The following is a 24,531-nucleotide window of genomic DNA, read 5'->3' on the forward strand; positions in this document are numbered from 1 at the left end:
AGTCCTAGGACAGTGCTAGACACAGAGCAGGTACTCAATACACACTTGTAGAATGAATACTGAACAGATTACAGGCTCACACTACCTGTGATTGTAGAACTTCAAGGACGCCAAGGAAAGCATCGATTTCTCTCTCAGGGCAGATCTTGCCTTCCCTACCCTCCAATGGGGATAAGGTGTGGACCAGCAAGGCTTCACAATTTCCCAGGTCCACTCCTGGTCCTGAGTTCCAGGAAAGCCACAGGTTCATTCTGGCTTTCTAAAAAGCTGGAGGGTCTGGATCTTCTGCCCACCCAGAGAGCGAGCCAGCCAGTTGCACTTGGCTTTTCTCCAAAGCAGGGCACCCATGTCAACTTCTCTACTTGACAGAGGAGCCCCAGGCTTGAGGGGGACAAGTACAAGAGGTGGACACTGGGCCCAAGACCCTGAGCAGAAGAGACCCCCCCCCCCCACGAGCCTCTGGGTGCAGACAACACTCTGCCCCTCTGTAGTTTCGGAACCTCTTATCACCTTTGACCTTCCAACATTCCTGAGGCAGCGGGATCATCCCCACTCACCAGATAAGAAAGCCAAGCCTCAGAGAAGTTGAGGGGTTTGCCTGAGGTCACACAGGCAGCTAGTAGTTGGAACCAACTCTTGAACAAACATCTACTGAGAATTTAACATGTTCAGCAAAGATGCATGTGACATGGTCACTTCCCTTAATGGTTCACATTCTACTCAAGACGACTCAAAACTCCCAAATCTCGACCCACAGTCTTTCAGCCGAGTTCACCTTCTACCCAGGATCAGGGCTGCCACAGACTGACCAGGAGCAGGGAGGCCAACCTGAGAGTCTGGTCTGAAGGCTTCACGTGTGTCACGAGGTCTGGCACACAGGGCCCTGGGGGACTGTCTGAGAGACTCGATTCTTTGGCGCCAACAACTGCCTGTATTCGCCATCAGAGGAAATATTCACAAGTGATAGACTTTTGATTATGTGCCCTTTGGATAAGCTACAGTCGCCACATCTCTTTTAGAACATGAGCTTGTGAAGGACAGGGAGCGGCGCCTGGCACACAGCAGGGGCTCAGTAAACCCATGTGTTCCATGAACTGTGAGTCTGGCTGGGCCGCAGCCACCCAGTGGGGTAGGACCGGGTAGAGGTGGTTCAGAGGGGCTGGGGGCACACAGCCAGGGGCTTCCTGCCCGGATCCCACGCTCTGCTGGGTGCGGCCATCCACACCTTGGCAACCTAGGGCCAGGCGATCAGATGCTGCCTGGAATTAGGGTCCCTTACCCTTATTACCCCACTTTGAGCTTCCGAGGCCCCGTACCTGCCCAGGCCCTGCCCCCTCCCGGGCAGCGCTCACCTGGGAGATGTGGGACTGCGTCTTCTCACTCTCGCCGTCCCCCTCCGTCTTGTCGGCCAGCAGCCCCTGCACCTGGTACTCAAGCACGTAGCTGTCGATGAACCGCTCAAGCTCCTCGATCTCCTGGGAGCGGCTGCTCCCGGCCTCGGAGGAGGCCGACGCTGCTGAGGAGTTCTCCATCCCTCCCGCTCAGGGGCCTGGGCTGCGGGTACAGAGAACAGATGGGCTCTGTGAGACACAGTTGGAGGCAGAGATGATGACCCCACTTGAGAGATCCTCCCCCGCCCGGAAGCAGTCCCTCATCCAGCCTGCTGTCTTGGTCTCCCAACATCCTGAGAAGTCAGTGGGGTGCCAGCTCGCCTTTAGCGTGAAGAGGATGCTGTGACCCCTCCTGCATGGGGAAGGAGACTCAGTCCCAGAGAAGGCAGGTAATTTGCCTAATTGGCCAACACAGTAACTCATGCGATGTTGAGCGTTAGTCCATACCCGGACCTTACCACTCAGGAAAAAGCGGAATACGGACCCAGTCTACAAGTTCAACCCTACTTCCCAACTTGGAGTTAACAAAATCCACCACAAAGCAGAATAAAACAGACCACAGGCTTCTACGTCTCTGGCCCCAGCATTGAGATGTACAGGGGTCCACAGACACAAACCCTCTAAGGGGCCTGGGCCTCTAAGAAATACCTCCTTCTAAAGAGACATTTTCTCTTTGGACGCCAGGCTATCCCTAAATTAGGTGAAGACTGTAGGCCTTCATGTGATCTTGCAGCCCTGCTAATGCTGCATCTACTGGGACACGCGCTACACTCAGTCTGTAAGGACGCTACACTCAGTCTGTAAGGACGTGACTGGCTTTTAATGATACGACGTGAAAGGCAAGGTGGGTGGCCTGGGAGGGTGTGGCCCAGCCACGGTCCTCTGTAGGAGAATGACTCCCTCTTCAGCCCTCAGGCCCTCTCCCTGGGGGGCCTGGCATAATGTGACCATCATTCCAGGGATAGCTGTTAAAGTCCACCAATAGAACTGCTGTCCCTCCCCAACTGGACCAGGTCAACCCAGCCGCTGCAGGGCCCCAGGCCTGCAGGGACACCTCCACTGTCCACGCTTGCTCCCAAAGCTCCCTCCCGATCCACCTGGAAGTTGGGAAGGCTAGAACCATTCTCACCACTAGGTCCCTTCCCACCAGGGACCCTCCCCCTTCCTCTGGACAGGCTCTAGGCCTGATGGGAAAGGGCTTCAAAGCTTGTCTGGTGCCCCTTCCATTGTCTGGAAATCAGTGCTCTCCACAGGGAAGCCTGTTCAGCAGAGGAAGCAGAGGCTGCACATGGCTTCACCACCAGAACTAGCGGAACAGTCTTCTACCCAACCAGCACCATTAGATACACAAAGACCCAAGTAACGTATGCACAGGGCTCTGAGACCACAAAGGGCTGCTGGCACCTAGAACAGTACTGTGGATAATAAAGGCAACATCCCAGTATTTTCAGAGGAACACTTGCATTTCAAAACCTTGGATTACTGAGAGCTTTTTTAGGACACAGTTGTTCACCGATAATTAAGGGCTTGTTGCGTGTTTAACGGTAATGAAACCAAAACAGCACAAGGAATGTCCTGCTGGGTTCCGGAAATGCTGCTGAGACTGAATGCTGACTCCCTCCCACCCTCGCCAGGCTCCCGGGAGTCTGTGCGGACCATGGGGAGGAAGAACTCCCTGGGGAGACACACATTCTCCAGCTGGTCTCCCGACTCAGGTTTTGGCTTTCGGCTGCTGCATGAGACCCAGCCTCCCTTGGACCCCAGGCCAGCTGTAGCGGGTGTGCGCTGGGCTCCTGAGCTCAGTGGCCTTAGGGCTCATGGATTTGTCCACCTGCCCCAGAGGGAGGAGTCTGAGGTTTCAGGGTTGGGTGAGGGAACCCAGGTGCGGAGGCCTGGGTGGCAGTGAGTGTGCAGGTAGTTTGCTCAGATCGAAATAAGCACGCCTAGTGGTGCAGGGCCACAGGAGGGGGCAGGGGTGGGGATGTCCAACGCCCCTTCCTGCACCTGCCATTCAAGGCCTACAGTGGCCTTACATCCCTCCCACCACCAACATCCACCTGCTCCAATGGCTGCCTGTGCTTCCCTCCAGCCCCCTGGCCACTCTGCTCCTTGTCCCAGGTACAAGCCGTGTGTGGCAGGTAGACCTCCTAAGAGGGTCCTGAGTGTACACCTTTCCCCCAGCTACTCAATCAAACATTAATCTAGGAACTCCTGGGAAGGGATTTTGCAAATATAATTAAACTCCAAATCAGCAGACTTGAAGAGAGGAAGAGTATTCAGGGGGGCCTGATCCAATCACACGAGCCCCCTAAGTCCGGGGCTGGAGATAGAGACAGCGCTGCTGGCCTGAAGCAGGAGGGGTGCGGGCAAGGATCCTGGGCGGCCTCTAGAGGTTGAGAGCAATGCCTGGTCAACGACCCACAAGGGAAAGGTGCTTCCGTCCTACAACTGCAGGAAGTAAGTTCTCCAACAACCAATGAGCTTGGGGTCAGGTTTCGTCCCCCAGAGCCTCCGGACCAGAACTCAGCCCAGCCGACACCTTGACACTCAGCCTCAGCCTCCTCCTATACCGAGCAGGACTTCTGACTTTCAGAACTGTGAGACGATAAACGGGCATCGTTTGAAGCCACTCCATTTGTAGTTATTTGTTACATGGCAATAAACCACTAACACAGGATGCTTTTACTGCCTCTGTGCTTTGCTCACACCGTGTCCCTCACCCAGAGTCACTTTCCCCTTCCCTCCACCTGCCAAATCTCGGGGTCCTAACACTCATGGAGTGCTAGAACCTTAGAGCCAACAGGCAATTAGCCCAACGGGCAATTAGCTTTAATAGCGGCCAGTGGGCAAAGGATGCACCCAGCCTCGGCCTAGGGGCGTGGATACGGCAACCCCTAACAGCAGGAAAGGCTAATGTGTACTGAGCCTGTATCGTGGGCCAGGCACTCTCCTCAGCACTCCATATGCCTTCGTCCACTTACCCCTCACCATAACGCTATGTAATCGATATAATTATACTCCTTAGAAGAGAAAACTGAGGTTCAGAGAGGTTAAGTAACTTGCCCAAGTTCTCACAGCAGAGCTCCAGGTCCAGTGACTCCCCATTGCCTCTTCATCCCACCTCCTGGCAGCCTGCTCAGGCCCTCAGGACATCTCCCACTTCGCCCTTCCTCAATGCCCTTTGAAAGCCCAGGGAATCCCTCAAGTGCTGTGTGTGTGTGTGTGTGTGTGTGTGAGTGCGCGCGCATGTCTTAACCCCCACTGGGCTGCAGGCTCTAGAGAGCTGGGCCCTGTGCCTAGCTCAGTGCAGGATCCTGGCCTCAGGGGGATGGGATGATAAGGCTGGTGTCCAGAGAGGGCTGAAAAGGAGCCGCCTGCAGAAAAAAGCCAGTACCTAAGGCTGCACCTATTATTCCTCGAAGACTTAAGATCTTATCACAGGCTTCTGGCACACATCACAGGTACAGGCAGAGGGCTGGCTTCTGTAGGAACTAGACAGGAGCGTTTCCAGGAGGCGCGACCTGCAGCAGCAGTCTCTGTCCTGCTCTGCTGGGCGCTCCCAGGCTCTTGCGGGTCTGTCACGGGGCCATACCACCGTCCTGTCAGGGAGCCCAGGGGCAGAAATCACCCCTCACTGGCTCACTGAGGAAAGAGACCGGCATTGAGACACACTGCCACCCTGGAGAATTTTGGTGCCCAGAGAGAGAAGGAGCATGCCCCACACTGGCCACTTGCCTTGGAGGCCCCCTCCTACTCCAGTCACTGCTGCCCAGTCAGATTCAACATGTAGCCTGACAGCACCTCCCCTCAGCTGCCCTGAGCACCTTCAGCCCAGCCTCCTGACACACACCAGCAGTGCCTGCAGGAGCCCACCTGGCACCTGGAACCTGCATCCTAGAAGTGGGAGGAGCTAACAGCCCCTGGGGCATCCCTGGACGGGGACAAACATTCCCTTACGGTCCTTCAGCGGGTCCCAGTGGATCGGGCCCGGCTGCCCACAGTGGCGACCAGATCCATAATGCCCCTTTGCCAGCTCTCCCTCCTTCCGTGTTGCTCTCCTCAGGGACTCCTGTTCTTGGGGTACTTCTGGAAACTCTGCTTTCTGAGGGGGAACCGGGCTAACATGTCACTTGGGCTCATTTCTACATCCTAGAATGAGCCCCAACCGGGGTTCAGGTCCCTCCTTCAGTAGAAAAGACCCAAGTTGTATCTCTTTAGCAGAGAAGAGGGAGGAGGGCAAGAGAGGGAGTGCAGCTACGTTATCCATCCCCTTGGCTATCGGTCAGGCACTCGATCCCCCAGTTTCTATAGGGATGAAATACATATAGCACAAAACGCACCACTGTGACCATTTTCAAGTGTACAACTCAGTAGCATTAAGTCCATTCACAATGTTGTGTGAACATCATCACTATCTATTTCCAGAACGTTTTCATCATTCCAAACAGAAGCCCTGCGCCCACCAAACAACCCCCATCCCCCATCTCAGCCCCTGGCAACCACTCTACTTTCTATCTCTTCTGAATCCGGCTCTTCAACCTACCTCATTTTGGTGGCATCATACAATATCTACCCTTTTGGGATTGGCTCGTTTCACTCATAATGTTTTCAAGATTCATGCATGTTGTAGAGCGCGTCACAATTTCACACCGTTTGATGGCTGAATAATACACTGTGTTACAATAATACACTGTATGCATGAACTACATTTTGTTTATCCATTCATCCATCAGTGGACATTCGGGTCGTTCCCACCTTTGGCTATTGTGATTAATGCTGCTGTGAACATGGGTGTACAAGTATCTGTCTGAGTCCCTGTTTGCAATTCTTTGGGGTATAAGCTTAGAAGTTCCACCACATTCTTAAGGCAAAAAGAGTGAGGAGGCACAGAGTAAACTTTCAGGCTGATGGAGACACAGGGAAATAAAGGGATGCTTTCCTCCAGGACTTGTTCTGCTCCCTTCCTGCCTGTGCTTTGGGGTCTCCTCCTGGCTCCGTTTCTCATTCACAGGAAGATCAGGATGGGAAACCCCCAAACAGCTGGGCTGCTGGCTAAGCTGAGAGTCAGCAAGAGGAACTTATGTTTTAATGATCAGTGAAAGTGATAAGGGGGACGGGACCAGAGGAGGAAGAAAGAGAGAAGGTGGAAGAGGAGAAGAGACACCTCCCCTGGCTGCAGCCATCCAGGATGCAGCATGCAGAGCTGAGTCCAGATCCCAGGAACACGCCCTGCAGCCTTCCTGGCCCCCCTCCTCGCCCCGCCCTGCCCCCATTCCCTGCCAGGTGACGGATGCCGAGGAACAAAAGGGCAGACAGCAGGAGTGGGAGAAGCGCTGAGGCCGCACTTTGCTGTAAAGGGCAGGCAGCCCAGAGCCTGCAGGAGGGAGGGCGGGGCCTGGGTGGGCACAGCTGAAGGAGGGGCACGGAGGGGCTGAGGCTGCAGAGCGGTGTGGCTTCCTTGGGAAACCAGCACTCGGCAAAGGTGCTTCAGCTGACACGGCGGGCTCTGCCTGAGGTCAGGAATCTCGCTCCCCCCATCCTCTGGGCCTGCCCGCCTTGCATCCTTCGTGGGGCTCACAGCGCTACACCGGGGGCCAGAGGTCTGGAGGAAAAGGTAGGGCCAGAGACAAGAAGCTGGAACTGTCCCAGCCCTCTCAGCATCCTTTCCCACCCGCCCAGTGACAAAAGGCATTAGCAGCGGCAAATGTAGCCAATCCCTTTAAGAACAGCCAGGCGTTAGAGGCGGCACCTCCTCCCCCAATCCGCAGGACCAGTTCCATGACCTGCCAACCAGATGAGACTCCTCTGTTTCGCTGCCTGCTAGCTCTTTCCTGGGGAATCCATCATCCCGGGCCCTGAAAGGGCAGCCCCACGCCCCTCACCCTTCCTCGGACCCTTTCCCCTCAGGCCCTCAGCACACAGCTCAGCTGGGACCTCAGAGAGGAAGCCCAGAGCTCATTTTTCGGCTTTCCGTAAGGGGCCCGGCCACCTGGCCCACAGGCCGGCTGCGGGGAGCTGTGCAGTGCAATAGGGGGCTCGCTCTGGGCTCCTGAGCTCAGTGGCCTGGGGACTCATGGGTCTGTCCATCCAGCCCAGCAGGACAGCAACTCCGCAGATGGACACAGGCACATCTGAGCTGTAGGTGGGCGGCAGGGCCCCGCCAGTCAGCGGCGCTCCCCTGGTGCTGAATCGCATCCACCCACCACATCTCCACCAGCATGACCTCGCTCCCCCAGCCCGGACTCCCTCCAGCAGTCGCTCCTGGTCACACACAAGGCCCGCCCTTCTCCCCTTCCCTTCCCAACACAGTGCTGGCAACTGCCACCGACACCCAGAGCCTGCAGGAGGGCTCTCTCCTTCGTGTCAGGCAGCCCCCAGGGCAGGACAGGGCTGGGCCAGGCCTCCCGCTTGAGTGTGGGAGGAGAGAGGCCAGCTGCCAGGGGAGGAGGACACCGACAGCCCTCCCTGAGGAGGCACGGGAACCCCCTTCACAAGGCCCTGCAGCCAACCTTCCCCTCTGAGTTTGGCCCATGCCTCACCTCCTGCATCAACAGGACTCAGGCAGAATGCCTTTCCCCCCAAGTCTGCAGCCCTCAGGCTCGGCCACTCGTGTCAGGGCTGGCCTGGGGACTCTGGGCCACGCTGGTGTTCGCCAAAGAAAGCAGGGGGATTCAGGGGAGGCCTCTGTGTACAGGAGCCTCAGGCCCCCAACCACCAGAAGTAGAAAAGTTTAGAAACACTCAGAGCTGGAGGCGACCTCACAAATCAGCATCATTTACCGTCTCAGGAGTCAGGACACCAGGTGTCCTCTACATGTCTGACACCGGTGTAACCCTTGTTACTCAAACATCAGACGGGGGCTTCCCTGGTGGCGCAGTGGTTGAGAGTCCGCCTGCCGATGCAGGGGACACGGGTTTGTGCCCCGGTCCGGGAGGATCCCACATGCCACGGAGTGGCTGGGCCCGTGAGCCATGGCCGCTGAGCCTGCGCGTCCGGAGCCTGTGTTCCGCAACGGGAGAGGCCACAACAGTGAGAGGCCCACATACCGCAAAAAAAAAAAACATCAGACGGGGGTTAGCTAGGGCGGTGCTTTTCAAACTGCAGGTCTCGGCGGTTTAGCGGCTGCAAAATAAACTTAGTATAAGGCAAACTCATGATCTCAGCATTAAAATTATACAACTAAGTTGAAAATTCCAGTGAGTAACACACATTGTAAGCGGAACTATTGTCTCATGGAACTTTTGTCTCATCTAAATACACCATGGAAATGTATTTCTTTCTGTGAGGCGTGGTCAAAAGAGTTTATGAAAAGGGGGCCAGAGCAGTGCTTCCCAAACCTTCCTGTGTGCAGCGATCACACGCAATCTTGTTAAAATGCAGATTCGGATTCAGTGGATCCCGGGTGGGGCCTGAGAGGCTGCATTTCTAACAAGCTCTCAGCTGGTGATGTTGCTGCTGGTCAGGGGACCTGGCTTGGAACAGCCAAGATCTAGAAAACCTGTCACATCCCTTCTATCCATTATTCAGCTCTTCCACCCTGGCTGGAATATGGCTGGATTCTCCATCCTGATCCCCTGGCCTGCTGGCCAGCTCCCTGGGAGAGGGGCCGTTTCTCTCATGGCCCACTTAGGGCCAGGCAGGACCTCAACAGGCTGAATTAGTATTTATTTGTGGACCCTGGGATCACCCACCTCCACCCTGGGCTCTCGGCACCAGGAACACATAACAGCACCTGCTTAGAGTCCCACAGGGCCAAGCTGTGGGTCCAGACATACCCAAATGCTCTCAACAAGCTGGAGGGCCTTCTGAGATCTAAGCCTCATGACCTCAGTGGATCTTAGAGAATCCAGCCCCTTTACTGAGCAGATGAGGACACTGGAGCCCAGAGAAGGGCGGGCCTGCTGGGAGCCACTCAGATGCCTATGGATACAGCCCACCTGTAATGCAGGTCCCCAAGCCCCTGAGAGTCTGCCATCCCCAGAGACCCCCTGCTCAGCTGAGTCACCTCTCCCCTCCCCCAGCGACTGCCAACGTCTTTGGACCCCAAGTGCAGTTCCGCGTTACAGTCATTAACATCAGACAGTTATTCCTAAATAACAGACAACCCCCAAATCATTGCATCATTTTCACACCCTATTGAACCCTCACTCCATGCAGGGCCCTGGGCCAAGCCCTGTGGACCTTTCAGAGTTTCCATGGAGAGACCAATGGGCCCGGGCCTTGCCGCTCCCTCCCCAGAGCAGCCTCTAGGAGTAACTGAGGAGCTGGACTGGTTTTCACAGTGAGGGCTCAGGCCACTGGGACCCAAGAAGACAGGAGAGATGCTGTGAACCCTTCTCTCCTCAGCATGCCCACCGCGGTAGCACCTGGAGAGGCACCTGAGAAGGGGGGCATGGGGAGAGGGACCCATAGCAGTCCATGCACAGGACACACTCCATCAGATTCCAGGCTCCCGACTGGGACTTCCTCTGGAGAAAACACCCTGAAACAGTCACTCCCCCGACCCTGCAGAGGCCTCCGCGCCAGCAGACGAGCCCGGACCAATGGGCAGAAGGGCATCGAGGGTGGGCTCTTGAGGTCCAGCCCTTGCATTATCCCTGGACCTTCCTGCCGTCCATATCTGCCCTCCCCTCCAGCCCCGGGGTCACCAGGAGCCTCCACCGGGCTCCAGGGCCAGACTCCCCAGCCGCTCCCCTGGCTGAGCACAGACTGCTTCCTGACACCTTCACGCCTCCCCCTGCGCTGTCACCCAACTCTTATCCTGCTCTTGAATTTTTTATGGGTTTTTATCTTGTCTTGACAAGACTTCATGGTCTTGCGGGGCCCCGCTTCATCCGATACCTCTCACCGTCCCAAGCCCTGACGGCAGACAGGCCTCCAGCTCCCCAGACCCCTCCCACCCAGTCCAGCATGCTCCTTCCCCGGGAGTGGGCCTCCCAGCTCCCCTGCCCTCTGCTGCTGGGCCCAGGCTCCCCGCCAGTCCCCTCCCAGCTCTTAGAACATTACAGCCAAGGGTGCTGGGGGTGGACCTGTCCCATCCCCCGCTCCACCAGCCTCCAGGGTCACCTGGTCCCAGACCCAAGACTCCAACATCTTCCCACCACATTCTAGAGCTTCCTTAAGGCAATTTACCTCAACAGGTACTGAGCACCTGCTGTATGTCGTGCCCCACAGGCTCGAGGGGGCAAGTCACAGGCCTCAGGGTCACTGGCTGGCCAGCCCCATCCTTGGCTGGGGTCAGGCCGCTTCCTCCCTGCCTCCTACTCCTAAGATAGGGAAACGTGATGATTCTGGGTTCCAATGCTGGCTAAACCAAGCTCTGTAACCTTGGGCAGGCCGTTTCCTCATCTTTAAAGTAGTCTGATGATAAAAGTACCATCTCATAAAATGTTGGAAGGATTAAGTGAAAACGCATGAGAAGTGGAGCGTGTGGGCCCCACCACCGGCCTTGAAAAGCTTCTGAGTTGACGGACAGAGTGGAAACTCACTCGGAGAACGCCGGAAACAGAGCCCAGGGGTGTCCTGCTCTGAACCCGGCGATGCACCTGGGAGAGCACCTCAGGTGAAGGCCACAGAGCTCCTCCAAGCCCGGTGGCCCAGCACCCAGGCCTTCCTTCTCAGGTGACACTCTCCCTCCAGTGACTCCCTCGGGGTAACCAGGGTCCCCAGTCATCTTGCTCCCTCCTGGCAACAGCTTCCTGAACCAACCCAGCTGGAGCGGTGACAGTACCAAGTGGTTTCAGAGACACTGGCGGGGGTCTCGGAAGCCTGTCCCTCGGGGGGCTGTGACCCTGCGGGCCTGTCTCACGGCTGGGAAGACAGAGCAGGCTCTGAGAACGGCATCCCCCTTCCCTCTCCCCTCCCATTCTCCAGGACCCCTCAATCAAGCCCACCTCTGGACGCCACCCTGCCTACCCCAGCTCACCGTGACCGTGTCCCTCAGAACACCCACAGGAGCTGCTCACTGGGCCCTTCAGTCTCTGTCCCCTGCCACCTTGGATGACCAACTCTTCCTGCACAGGAGCATAAACACAAAGCAGAGACTGCAAATGCTCATTAGGGGCCATGTCAGGACCACAGTGTATTTCGTTTGGTCTGTCCTGTATTTTTTAAATATTCAAGCCAATTTTATAAACCAAAAGATTTCACGTAAAAATCCACATTTCTGATTTTCTTGAAAGACTGTGAGATCCAGCAATATCGGCCTGCCTCCCAACATTACAAGCATCAGCTAGAGCTAAGCAGGGCTGAGCCCTTCAGACAGGGCACGTGATCACCAGTTCTCCACAGACCCCAATGCTCCCTAATGTCTCCCCACGGCCTACAGCCATCACTCTCACGCGGCTGCACTCACTCACATGTTACCTGCCTGGCCCTCACAGACATCCGTGTTTGAGACCCCCCCACTACAAGAAGGAAACTGTAGGTGGTCTATGACCACAAAAATGAAGAGTGTCCCTAAGAACTTGGAAATCAAGAACAAGGAGTGTCCCCTGGGAGTTACAGTGTGAAATCAGTACATGACAGTCCAAAATAGAAATATGCAAGGTCACTGCAAAGAGGGAGGTTTCCGGGCCAGCAGGACACTACCCTAACCTGGTTGAAGACAGGCCACAGAGCTATTATAGGGAGATTGTGCCACCCTGCAGGGATTGCAATGACAGAAGGCAGTGTACCCCCAAACTCTGTCCAGGGAAAGGGGTGCCCCTCCTGGGTGTCTTGAGGGAGGTCCAGGCAAAAGGACAGGGCTGTCCCACTGCTCCCTATGATGCCTCCACCACACTCCAGCTCAGCCCTGAAGTGGTCTGAGGGGCTGCCTCCTTCCTCAGCTAAACTACAGGCTCTTAGAGGCCGAGGACGTGTCTGCTCAGCCCCTGTGCCCTGGGAGCCAGACCTGAACCCACTGTAGACTTTCAGTTCATCATTGAGCATTTGATGCTGGATTTCCAGAAATTAGGAAATGGACAGCAGGTAACTGCTGCTCTGTCCCTTTGGTATTAACACACAGGCAGCTGCTGGCTGCTGGTAGGAGAGGCGAGTGGCACGTTAGCAGCGGAATCAGCTGGTACAGTAGCTGGGGGTGGACCCCTGTTGGGCTGAGTAGCCTGCATGTATCACACACAATGCTTGAGGCCCACTGGAGAGCAACCCCAGGAATCTCGAACTCGATCCGGTGCCCAGGCTCTTATCACTCTCCCTGCATTCCTCCAGGAACCACAGGCAGAACTGAACAGCAAGAGCCCAGGAGTGTAAAAACCACAGAAAATGGAAGACCAGACCCCTGATTCCTGGAGTGGCCTCCAGGTCCGGAGCCAGCACACCCATGCTGCCCCTGACTTTGTTTGGAGGACACCAAGAGGGCTGCTCAGGGCCAGCTGCCTTTGACCTTTACTGAAGCAGGGAGGCAAACCATCAATACTGTATTCCCCACAGATCGCTGGTTTCCAAACTACTTTCCTCTAATACCATACTTATCTTTCAAATTAAATTATACACGGCTGAGGGGCTTCCCTGGTGGCACAGTGGTTGAGAGTCCGCCTGCCGATGCAGGGGACACCGGTTCGTGCCCTGGTCCGGGAAGATCCCACATGCCGCGGAGCGGCTGGGCCCATGAGCCATGGCCGCTGAGCCTGCACGCCCGGAGCCTGTGCTCCACAACGGGAGAGGCCACAACAGTGAGAGGCCCGCGTACCACAAAAATAAATTAATTAAAAAAAAATTAAATTATACACGGCTGCCCAGCTGCCCCGATATAGAAAAGATAACAGCCAGCATTTATTGAGCATTTACTATGTGCGAAACCCTGTGTTAAATGCTTGTCACATATTACTTTAATCCTCAAGACAATCCTATAATGTAGGCACCTTTTTGTCCCCACTGTACAAATTAGGAAACCGTGGCAGAGAGGAATTGCCCAAGGTCATCTGTTAAGAGGCTGGCTGAGTCAGGACTTGAACCCAAACAGAGGGACTCCAAGATACGGTTACTCTGATTAAACAGAAGCCAGGAGCCCAGAACTCCACCCACTCAACGTGCCCATCCTTGCCCAACATCCCCCATGAGCTGCTGTTCCCCATGGTCACTTCTGAAGTGGGCCCTGAACTGCTCCAGGTCAAGGCTTTGTGCCTTTCACAGGATAAGAGAGTAAGCTACCATCAGATATGAACCATTGAATCAGATCTGAAATTATCTGTCCAGGCTTGGGAGGGGGCTCTGGGCCTCCTGCCCTTGGGTCCGCGCAGCCCAGCACCATCCTGCCAGTCGCCTCTCAATCACCCTGTGCATGAGGGAGACAGGTGTGCGTCACCACTTCCCTCTTACACATGGGGACCCTGGAGCAATGTGCCTGTGCCTTAGCGACAGGAAGGACTGCAACCCAGGTGTCCTGACTCCAGCCCTGGGTGTCTCCCCAGGACCAGTAGCAGCTCAGAGTCCCACTGCTTTGTGGCACGAGCCAATAAATCACTGACTGTTCCCACCAGCTTGTGCTGTGATGGGGCAGAAGCTCTGAGGGATGAAGAGGAAAGGGACTGGATGGAAGGGATGAAAGTCCTACGTGATACAGGGACTTCTTCTGGAGAGAGGGCGTGGGAAAGCCAAGCTCTGCAGACCACAGACATCTGCTGGCTACGGCTGTTACCTTGTAGAACATGGAGCCCAACTACTGAGATCTCGGCAATGACAGCCACACCAGAGATGAGGGCTGCTGGCCACGGCCATGTTGAAGGCTCAGGTACAGTAGTTTTCCTGGGGTTGGTTTCCCCCAAGTATTTTCTCTCTGGGACACGTTGAGGTCACATAATTAGGGAAATAGGCAGCCAGGAAATCTGACCTCCAGATCACTCCCATTGGAACCCACTAGAGTGTGTGTTCTCGTGGACGTGATCATTTTGTCTCTCCCATCAATATACTTCCAGGGCCCCGCACAAAGTAGGATTCCACAGAAGATGGATGGAAGGACTGTGGGCTCCCGGTGAGAGGGCCACTGTGACCTAGGAGCTCTCCCTGGGGGCTAGAGTGGGGCAGCTGCAGCAAGGACTCCCGGACGCAGCCAGATGCCTTGCAGAGAGGAGAGAACCCACCTGGTGGCAGGTCCCAGATGGCTGCTCTTATTAGGCCATCACAGTCATTGGGCTCTAGTTCCCATTAGCCCTGCAGTTAATTTCCCTCACTAGAGTGTGGTAGCAGCAGATCACCTCTTTACGGGCACACAGCAGGAGCAGTCTGTAGCCAGTTACAGCCACAGGGAACAGGCTGAGTGGTTAACTGGTAGATAATTAACCGAGAAATTCCCTACAGCCCTCTGCAAACTCTGCTGAGATGGGAGAAGGGGATCTGCAAAGCCAGAAAAGGGCCTCCACTGGCTCAACAGTCAACGGATTTCACTCCAGAATCCTGGGAGCTTAGAAGTAGAAAGGCCCTTACAAATCACTGAGTCAACTGTGGGTGAGGATGTGGAGAAACTACAACCCTCATATGCTGATGGTGGGAATGAAAAATGATGCAGCTGCTTTGGACAACAGTCCGGTAGCTCCTCATATGATTACACATAGGGTTAATATAAGGTCCAACAATCCTATTCCTAGATATATATATATATACACACACATATAACCAAGAAGTGAAAATACGTTTCCGTACAAAAACTTGTACATAAATGTTTTTATTATTATTTTATTTATTTATTTATTTTTAACTTTTGGTTGCGTTGGGTCTTCATTGCTGCACGCAGGCTTTCTCTAGTTGCGGCGAGCGGGGTCTACTCTTTGTTGTGGTGTATGGGCTTCTCATTGCGGTGGCTTCTCTTGTTGCAAAGCACAGGCTCTAGGCACACGGGCTTCAGTAGTTGTGGCACGTGGGCTCAGTAGATGTGGCTGGCGGGCTCTAGAGTGCAGGCTCAGTAGTTGTGGAGCATGGGCCTAGTTGCTCCGTGGCATGTGGGATATTCCTGGACCAGGGCTCGAACCCATGTCACCTGCTTTGTCGGGCGGATTCTTAACCACTGTGCCACCAGGGAAGTCTAGTACTAGTACTAATAATAGCAAAAACATGGAAACAACCCAAATGTCTGACAACTGATGAACAGATAAACAAAATGTGGTATATTCAGGCAATGGAATATTATTCGGTCATAGAAAAGAATGAAGTCCTGATACATGCTACAGTGTGGATGAACCTTAAAAACATTGTGCTAAGTGAAAGTCACAAAAGACCGTAGATTACACAATTCCGTTCTTATGAAATGTCCCAATTCCGTTCTTATGAAATGTCCAGAACATGGAAATCTATAGGGACAGAAAGTAGATCAGTGGGTGATTAGGGTACCCTCTAACGTGCGGGTGAGGGGATGGAATAGGTGGGCAGGAGGGCAATAGTTAAAGGCTATGGGGTTTCTTACTGAGGTGATGAAAGTGTTCTAAAATTGACTGTGGTTGTCCATATCTGTGATTATACAGAGAAGCATTTAATTGTAGACTTTAAATAGGTGAACTGCATGGTATGTGAATTATATCTCAATAAAGTCTCTTAAAAAACTAGTGTATTTACACAAGTTGGTCCCAAGATAATTGCCTTGGGTTCGAATCTCTGGCTGAGTAGCTTAGAGACCTACCCAGAGAAAACTATAGCTGTGAGAATCAACTAAGACTATAAGTGAATAAAAGAATTTCAACAAAAAGCCCAAAAAACTGAGTCCAGATTCCCCCTAAATCTGACAGAAATGTTTGCAGCTTCCCTAGAAGGGATTCTGCTGCTTCACCAAAGATAGAATGCATCTCCTGGTGCAGCTCCATTCATCTATCCATTCATCCATCCATCCACCCATCCATCCACTCCATCCACCCACCCACCTATCCATCCATTCACCCATCCCTTCATCCATTTATCCATCCACTCATCCATTTATCTGTCCCTCCATCCATCCCTCCATCCATTTATTCATCCATTCATCCATTTAACCATCCATCTATCCATCCATCCATCCAACCATCCAACCATCCATCCATCCATCCCTCCATCCATTTATCTGTCCATCCATCCTTCCATCCATCCATTCATTTAATAAGTACCTACTCAAGTTTGATTTTAGGTGTTAGGATCAAACAGGAAAGTAACCAGGCAATTGATATCATGAGTTAAGTGTTGTGGGCCGCAGAGGTGCAGCACCAACACATGGGATGAATGCTATTTTTATTAGTTTGTTCTAACTGACCAAAAAATGCAAATAAAACTACTAGACATTAAAACCAGGAGAAACCTTAGAAAGCCAAGTCGTCAATTCTAAGAGCCACCATTATTTTATAAGCCACAAAGAAAAGAAAAAAATGCTGCCAATTCAACTATGACATAATGCCTTAATGACAAGCCTGCACGCAGACAAATTGGTCACATGAGCCTCACATAGCTTTGCAGTGGTTTCATCTCTTCTGAGGGATTTGGAAATTCCTCCTGCCTTTGGTGGCATGAGACTGATAATTCCTGCTGTTTTACAAGAAAGTATGAAATTGCAGTTCTTCCCCCAACAACAAATATTTGTTTTTCTAATATCAAATCAATGCCCCACTACTGCTTGCATGTCCCTCTCTGTACACAGTAACATTTGGTATCAGTAATAAATTATAGTGAGATCTTTTGGAAGACATTTTGAGTGCCAATCCACTTAACAGGTGGATGACCAACGACACACCCAATTCAACTGAGGTCATGACAGTCTGAACAGCAGGACCACGTTCACGCCTGCTCAGGCAATGACAGCTATGCCACGTGACACACCTGCCATGTGGCTAGCAGCCATCAATAGTAAGATGTACCCTGATTTCAGAGATATTAACATGTGGGGGGGGAATCATGTCTCCTAGAAGCAATGAAATGGTCAAGTCATTCCCTCATATTACAGATCAGGAAACACGAGCACTGTGACATGACACATCCCGAATCATGGAGCCAGGACTAAAACCCTTATTAGTTGAGATTTGTGCCAGTGTGTTTCCTTTTTACTCCCTCAGGCCCCCTCCAGGAGACTGTCATCTCTAAGCTTCTCTTACATTTTCTTGCTTAAAAAAACCCAAAACATGCAACTAGAGATTATCATGCTAAGGGAAGTCAGAAAGAGAAAGACAAATACCATATGATATCACTTATATGTGGAATCTAAAATATGGCACAAGTGAACCTACCTACAAAACAGAAACAGACACATAGACATAGAGAACAGACTTGTGGTTGCCAAGGGGGAGGGGGGAGGGAGAGGGATGGACTGGGACTTCGCGGTGGTAGATGCAAACTATTACATTTAGAATGGATAAACGACAAGGTCCTAATGTATAGTACAGGGAACTATATTCAATATCCTGTGATAAACCATAATGGAAAGGAATATAAATATATATATATGTGTGCGTTCAACTGAGTCACTTTCCTGTACAGCAGAGACCGGCACAACATTGTAAATCAACTCTACTTCAATAAAAAACAACAACAACAACCGAAAAAAAAGCAAACAGTCTTCTAGAGCATACCCAACAATAAGATGAACATATCTGTACAAACAGTCATAGTCCTACAAGCCCATGAAGATGGGCTCATTCCAATGCCATCTAAGGGACCATGTTAAACGTGCATATAGGCAAAGAAGGACCATTAATTTACAGCTGCCAGGAGACTGCATTTCCACTCCCCACAGGCTGGTCCCCAGGCTGCCATCCAACAATATTGTGCCATGTTTATAAATGAAGGTGGCCAGGTGTTTTTCTCAGAGTTACACGCTCTCCCTATAGGTGGGGGGCCCCGGAAGACAGCTTCTCCATCAGATCGCCTATAAGAGTCCAGAAACGGCCTTGCTGAGCCTGATGTGAGAAATCACTGTGTCTATTGCATGCAGACAGAATATGCGAGCTCAGGAAACTGCTAAATTGATTCTCAATATCTAACCATGCTGCTCGCAGCCTGGCAGTATATGTGGCTTACAGGGTACTGGATCAAGACGGGGAAAAACACATTTTTCTTTTGTGAGCCTGGGATTGCAGAACTGGCCCCTTGACATGAGCACAGATTAACGCGATCAAGTCCTCTGTGCTTCAACAAAAAAGTCCTTTTTCTTTTCCTATAGCTGGATTAAAGAACAGGCCTAAAGCCTTCAAGGTGAGGATAGATCCAGTTAAAGAGAGCTGAGATATACTTCCCCGAGTGGAAGACCGAAGCCTGAAAACTGAACCAGATATGGGCCTGCCCAACAAGGATGAGGACAGCGGCCAGTGGAAACAGCCAGTCTACGCGACTGACAGCAAGGAGGGCACTGCTCGGATTTCAGCAAGAGTCACAGCCTCACCGGGGACACCAGTGTAAAATGGAACTAACATGAGATAAGCTGCCTTGGGACTGATGTAACAGGAGGCCACTCAGGGCTGGAATACTGGGGAAAAAGGAAAGAACTAGTTACGGTGCAAAAGGTAAGGAAGAATTTGTGCATCATCCAGCACTGTCCAAGGGAGAAAAAAGCATCCAACGTTCCAGTCTATTTGCGGTGCCAAGCCAGGAACACAGCTGCAGACATCGAGCTGTCAGAGCTCAGAGGGAATATCCATTCAGGGCACCCCTGTGCCCTTGATTCTGGCTCTACCCTCGACTCAAAGCACAACAAACACCTGCCATTTCCCCAGCGCGTGCCAGGCGCTGTGCTAGAATCCGGGTAGCAGGTGAGACGTGGCTTCTGCCCTGAGGATCTGCCAGGGTGGCAGGCAGAAGATGGCACAGAGTAGGAATTCCTGTCAGGAGCCACAGAGACGCCGGTACAAAGGCACACACGGGAGTCAGCACAGAGTAACTGGAGGGCAAACATACTGCACGACCTCCAGGAAGGTACTGAACCCTGGGGGCCTCAGTCTCCCCAGCAGATTAAAAACCCCAACTTGACAGGGCAGTTGAGAGGATTATATAAAAATATATAAAATTAGCACAGTCCCAGGCAAACAGTTAGCAATCAATATATGATGCGTATACTTGATGTGCTCATTTCAGAATCAAACATGCACTAGAGGCTCAATAAACAAGGGCGATTAATAATTTGGGTGATCGTTTCACAATATATACAAGTATTGAATCGTTATGTTGTACACCTGAAACTAACATAATGTTATCTGTCAATTATTCCTCAATAAAAACAAACAAACAAACAAAAAACCCAACAAAACAAAACAAAAATAATGATAATTTGTCCGGGAGAGAACGTCAGGGAGCACCTACCTTGAGTGACCCTGGAGGAGGATGGGAGGTCCGCTGGGTTGGGGAGGGGAGAGGCCCCAAGTGCAGGGACCGCATCACCGAGGCACCACCAAGCCTGTGTGCTATCCCGTGAGGTCTTGATCCCCTCTAGGGCCGGGGCCACGCCGCTGCCTCCTCTCACGATGACCACAGCAGCCAGCCCAGGCAGCTGGGCACAGCACAACTTGCTGCATAAAACAGCTCCCAAGGGCTTCCCTGGTGGCGCAGTGGTTGAGAGTCCGCCTGCTAATGCAATGGACACGGGTTCGAGCCGTGGTCTGGGAGGATCCCACATGCCGTGGAGCAACTGGGCCCGTGAGCCACAACTACTGAGCCTGCGCATCTGGAGCCTGTGCTCCGCAACAAGAGAGGCCGCGATAGTGAGAGGCCCGCGCACCGCGATGAAGAGTGGCCCCCACTTGCATAACTAGAGAAAGCCCTCGCACAGAAATGAAGACCCAACACAGCAAAAATAAATTAATTAATTAATAAACTCCTACCCCCAACATCTTCTTTTAAAAAAAAAAAAAACAGCTCCCAAATCCTCATTCCAACCCACCGGGCAGAAGGGGCTGAGGAGTAGGGGCTGGCCTTTGCCCCCATGTACAGTCATGGAGGCAGGGACAGGAAACCAGTTCTTCCCAGGCCTTCAGGCCATATGACCACCATGCTGGGCCCAAATGAGCGTATCAACTCAGCTAAGGTGACCCTCACAGTAGGGACTTCCGAGAAGCTGTCCCAGCCTGGGAGCACCTGCTGGGTCCCATCGCCTCTAGCCGGCATCCCTTCCCTCCCCTGCTCTGCCTGGCAGTGGGAATCCCCGTGTGTGGCCCCAGAGGGAAGATGTGGGTCGGGACCTATGACCCCAAGAGCAGCCTGGGTCACCACTGGCTGAAAGAGTGCAAGACCCCACTTTCCCAATTCATCCTCTTCAGTGGTACTGAGCCACTAGGACGAAGAGCGTGAGCAGTCAGTGAGATTATCCGTGCAAAGTGCCAGACCTCACAGCTGTCACAGGTGAGACAGTAACTAGTGAACCCAGGTGTGTGTAGCCGCACAGCCGCTCGCTCAGCCCAGGCATCACACACTCATCTACAGCATCCGTGCTGCTTCCCTGCTGGTCCCAGCTCCCCGCCACCCACGCGCTCCCAAGTAGCAGCTACTAGTGACAGCGCACACCTGTTGTGTGCCAGACACCCTTCTAAGTGCACTTCATGTTTTACTGCATTTAGTGCTCACTCCCACAGATGCTGTTACTGTGTCCATTTGACAGTGAGGGAAATTGAGGTCCAGGGTATTATTGGATGCATTGGTTGTCAACGTGGTGAGCGGCCCTCTTCTGGCCTCACATACGCAAAGTGGACTGGCCACTTTGTGCGTATTACAGGCTGGAAAGCTTTGGGGAACACTATACTGGCTCATGAATCACCCCCGCAATGAAAGGCTGTGAGGAGGGGCCAGGGCACCCACTTTTCAGAGCCATCACCACGCTGAGGGTCTCATCCGTCTGCCCAGGACACAGGCGCTGCCCTGCCTCCCGATAATGGGTGTACCTGGCACTGCCCAGACTCTAGAAGGAGGAGGGTCTCCAAATTCCCTTAGGAACTAGCCAGGTGCCCTGTTGACCTGGGCAGTGCAGAGGCCCGGCTGAGCAGGAAAGGAGCTGGCGTGGAGGGGAAGAGACTGCTGGGCGCTGAGAGGCCGTCATACCCAACAACAGAGACGGTTCCACTGGGGCTGCCGCCCCATGGATTTCTTGCCCCCAGGAATTTATGAAGGACTGTAGCAACATAGGAGTGTTCATGTTGCCATGTTATGGGGGGGGGGGACACACTTTTAGGTATGCTAGGATCCCAATCACATGAAAATGCACAGAAAAATGACTGCAAACAACAAATACCCTAAAACATCTCTCAGAGGCAGAATTAGGACTACCTTTTCTGTATTTTCCTCTTTTTTTTCAAAAATAAGCTTTTGGTCTTTTTGTAAGTAAGAAGAAACAAACTTTGGTTTAAGAGAAAAAAAAAGTTGGCTGCAGGGTCCCTCCGGCAGGAGGGATCACCAGGTTAGAACGCTGGCTGGGTGGAGCCTCCGCCATCCCAGACTCAGGCGGCTGGTCACGCGGAGGGCAGCCCCCTGCTGCGAGGCACCTGCCACGCGCCAGGCCAGCAGAGCTTTCTGCTGACACCCTTCCGGCAGGGACGCTGCCTTATTTGCAAGGCCTTCCCACAGCCATGAGCTGTCTGGCACAGAGGTCATTTTCTTCTCTGGCAATGCACGAGGGCCCCTGCTGGGTGGACAGCATGCTGTCCATCTGTCGCCCTGTGCGTCACCGCTTAATCTAGAAATCTGCTGACCTCGTGCAGAGCCAGAGGTGGGGGAAATGGGAGCATCACTGGGGTTGCTCCCCACCACGCGCCCCCGTCCCTGGGAAGAAGGCTGGGGGTTGGAGGTGGGGACCAAGACATAATCCCCATAAAGCCCTTGTAACTCATGTTGAATGCTTTGGTACAGTCAGTAAACGCCACTGTTTTCATCATTGGCGCTACTATCCTCGCTCATGCTCTAGGTTCCCTCATTACACAAACCTCCCGGCAGTAGATTCTTCTGCGGGCAAAATACCAAAGGGAAATATGTTCTCAAGTTCTGATTTTAACATTTTAAATGCACTGAGATGGCACATGCCTTGATCTCGTTCCCAGCTCCCCTGCTGCCCTATGGGTTCCCTTGTCTACTTCTGCGTAGGGTGTGGAGGGCGGGCAGGCGCCAGGCATTTCTGAGCATCATCAGATGGTACCACATCAGCCTCGGCGCTGACAGGTGCCCAGCACACCTTCCCCCACCTTGCTAATGACATCACACTTCTAACTTCCCTCACACCAAGGCCTCTGAAGCCTTCTTAAACCATGAATGAGCAGAATTTCACAGACTAAATTGTATGGTTTTCATTTGTTCTCTTGTGACTTATTAAGACAACCAAGGTATGAAAAATACTTGTGGTTGCCAAGCAGGAGAAATCTGGAAACGTGGTAAGACCCCAGAACCACCTGCCGATTCCCCAGTCACTTCAGCCGGGGTTTCCCTGCCCCCCATGCTACTTGCCTACCATTTAAGAGCCTGGAGCTTGGTGCATGCCCAGTGGAGGTCTAAGGAATTCAGCTGCAGGGTCCAGGGCCAGACGGTGGGCTACAGAAGCTGAAGCAATGGAATAGGGGGTACAGAGACCCCATCATGGGCCCAGGTGGAGGTAGAGGTCTGTCTGTTGCATTGGTCGTTGGGTCTCCTCATCAGAAACTGCCCAAGTTCACAGGCTCAAGAAGAGAGAGGGCAGCAAGGCCCTCCTCTAGACCAGGGGGCTGAAGCTACATGCCAGGACGTAGGCTGCATCCTTGACTTACTCCTGTCCAGACAACACCTATGCACCCCTCAAGACCCTTCTCCCCAGGACTGGTTTTCTGGTGAGTTATCTGTTGACTGGTCAATTATCCACGCACATGTCTGTTTCCTCTTGGATGTTGTGGGTCCCTCACATCTTTTTCTTCCTCCTTTCCTATTGCCTTGTAGAGAGTAAGTGAGCAGCAAATGGATGTTCAGTGAATGAGGGAGGGAATGAATGAATAAAATCGGCCAGTCGACATATACATTAAACTGCTTCATTCAATGCTTCATCCCACATTGAACTTGCACTTCATCCTTCAACGCTTGACCTTGTTCCACCCACACCGCCCCCTCAGAAGATCAGGAACTGGAAACAGGGCCCACACGACACAAGGAAACCCGAAAACCGGGCTTTACCACCTTCAGGTTGTGGAGCTATGAGAGTGGCAGACACTTCTAGTTGAACCTGTAATATCTAGTCTCTCCTTCCTTACTAACAAAACCCTTATAATATTGAGGGAGACAATGTGCCCAGATAAAAACTACATTTCCCAGCCTCCCTCACAGATAGTAGCAGCCAATGAGATGTAAAACAAAGTCAATGGGTGGGAAACCCTTTAAAAGGGACTGACTGAGCCAGCACATGACTTTTGTCCTTTCCACTTTCTCCTCCTTGTGTAGAATGTGGGCATGATGTCTGGAGCTCCCGCAGCTCTCTTAGACTATGAGGCAACTTTGGGGCTAGTAAGTAGCCACCCATTAAGCATGGCAAAGCAGAAAGACAGAAAGACCTTAGGCCCCTGATGGCTACAGAGCGCCCACACTAGACCTGGGTTCCTGCCTCCAGAGTCCTTTTACATGGGAGAAAAAAAAAATCTCTGTGTTGTTTAAACCACTGTTACTTAGGTTTCCTGTTAGAGGCTGCTGTGGTAAGGAACTCTTTAAGATGGGCTTCAGTGACCCTTGCCTCCTGCTTTCCATGCCCTGTGCAATCCCCTCTCGAGTGTAGGCTGGATCTAGAGACCAGCTTCAAACAAATAGAATATGGTAAAATGATAAGATGTCACTTCTGTAATCAGGTTACAAAAGACTGACTTCTGTCTTGCTGACTCTCCATTGCCTTCTCAGCTCGCACACTCTGATGAAGCAAGCTGCCATGCTGGAGAGGCCCACGTGGCCAGGAACTGTGGGCAACCTCTGGCCAACAGCCAGTGAGGAGCTGAGGCCTCAGCCCAATAGCCCCAAGGAACTGAACCTCATCCACAACTGTACCAGCGAGCTAGGAAGCAGATACTCCCGCAATCGACCACAGCCCCAGTCAACACCTCTTCTGCAGCCTTGGGAGAGACCCTGGAAGCAGAGTGTCCAGCCGGGCTAAGCCCAGACTCTAGCCAGCACAAAGCAGGAGATAAACGTGTGCTGTTTGGGGAATAATTTGTTATGCAGCAGTAGAGAACTGACACAGCTGCCAGTCCTGATTCTAACTAAAATCCTGGGCAGGACC

The 24,531-nt window shown here is 52.7% G+C and overlaps 1 protein-coding gene across 4 annotated transcripts in view; it reads right to left on the bottom strand.

Annotated features, from left to right (window-relative positions):
* CTIF (cap binding complex dependent translation initiation factor) overlaps positions 1-24,531 on the bottom strand; it is a 308,260-nt gene that overhangs the window by 233,227 nt on the left and 50,502 nt on the right. For all 4 annotated transcript variants that reach the window (XM_079942099.1, XM_079942097.1, XM_079942098.1 and 1 more), the window contains exon 2: positions 1,353-1,554. In XM_079942099.1, coding sequence (XP_079798225.1) covers positions 1,353-1,532 — 180 coding nt within the window. In that variant the 5' untranslated portion in view covers positions 1,533-1,554. The remainder of the gene's footprint in view (positions 1-1,352; positions 1,555-24,531) is intronic.

This window comes from Stenella coeruleoalba (assembly GCF_951394435.1).
Source record: "Stenella coeruleoalba genome assembly, chromosome: 14".
In the NCBI taxonomy this organism is placed as follows: Eukaryota; Metazoa; Chordata; class Mammalia; order Artiodactyla; family Delphinidae; genus Stenella; species Stenella coeruleoalba.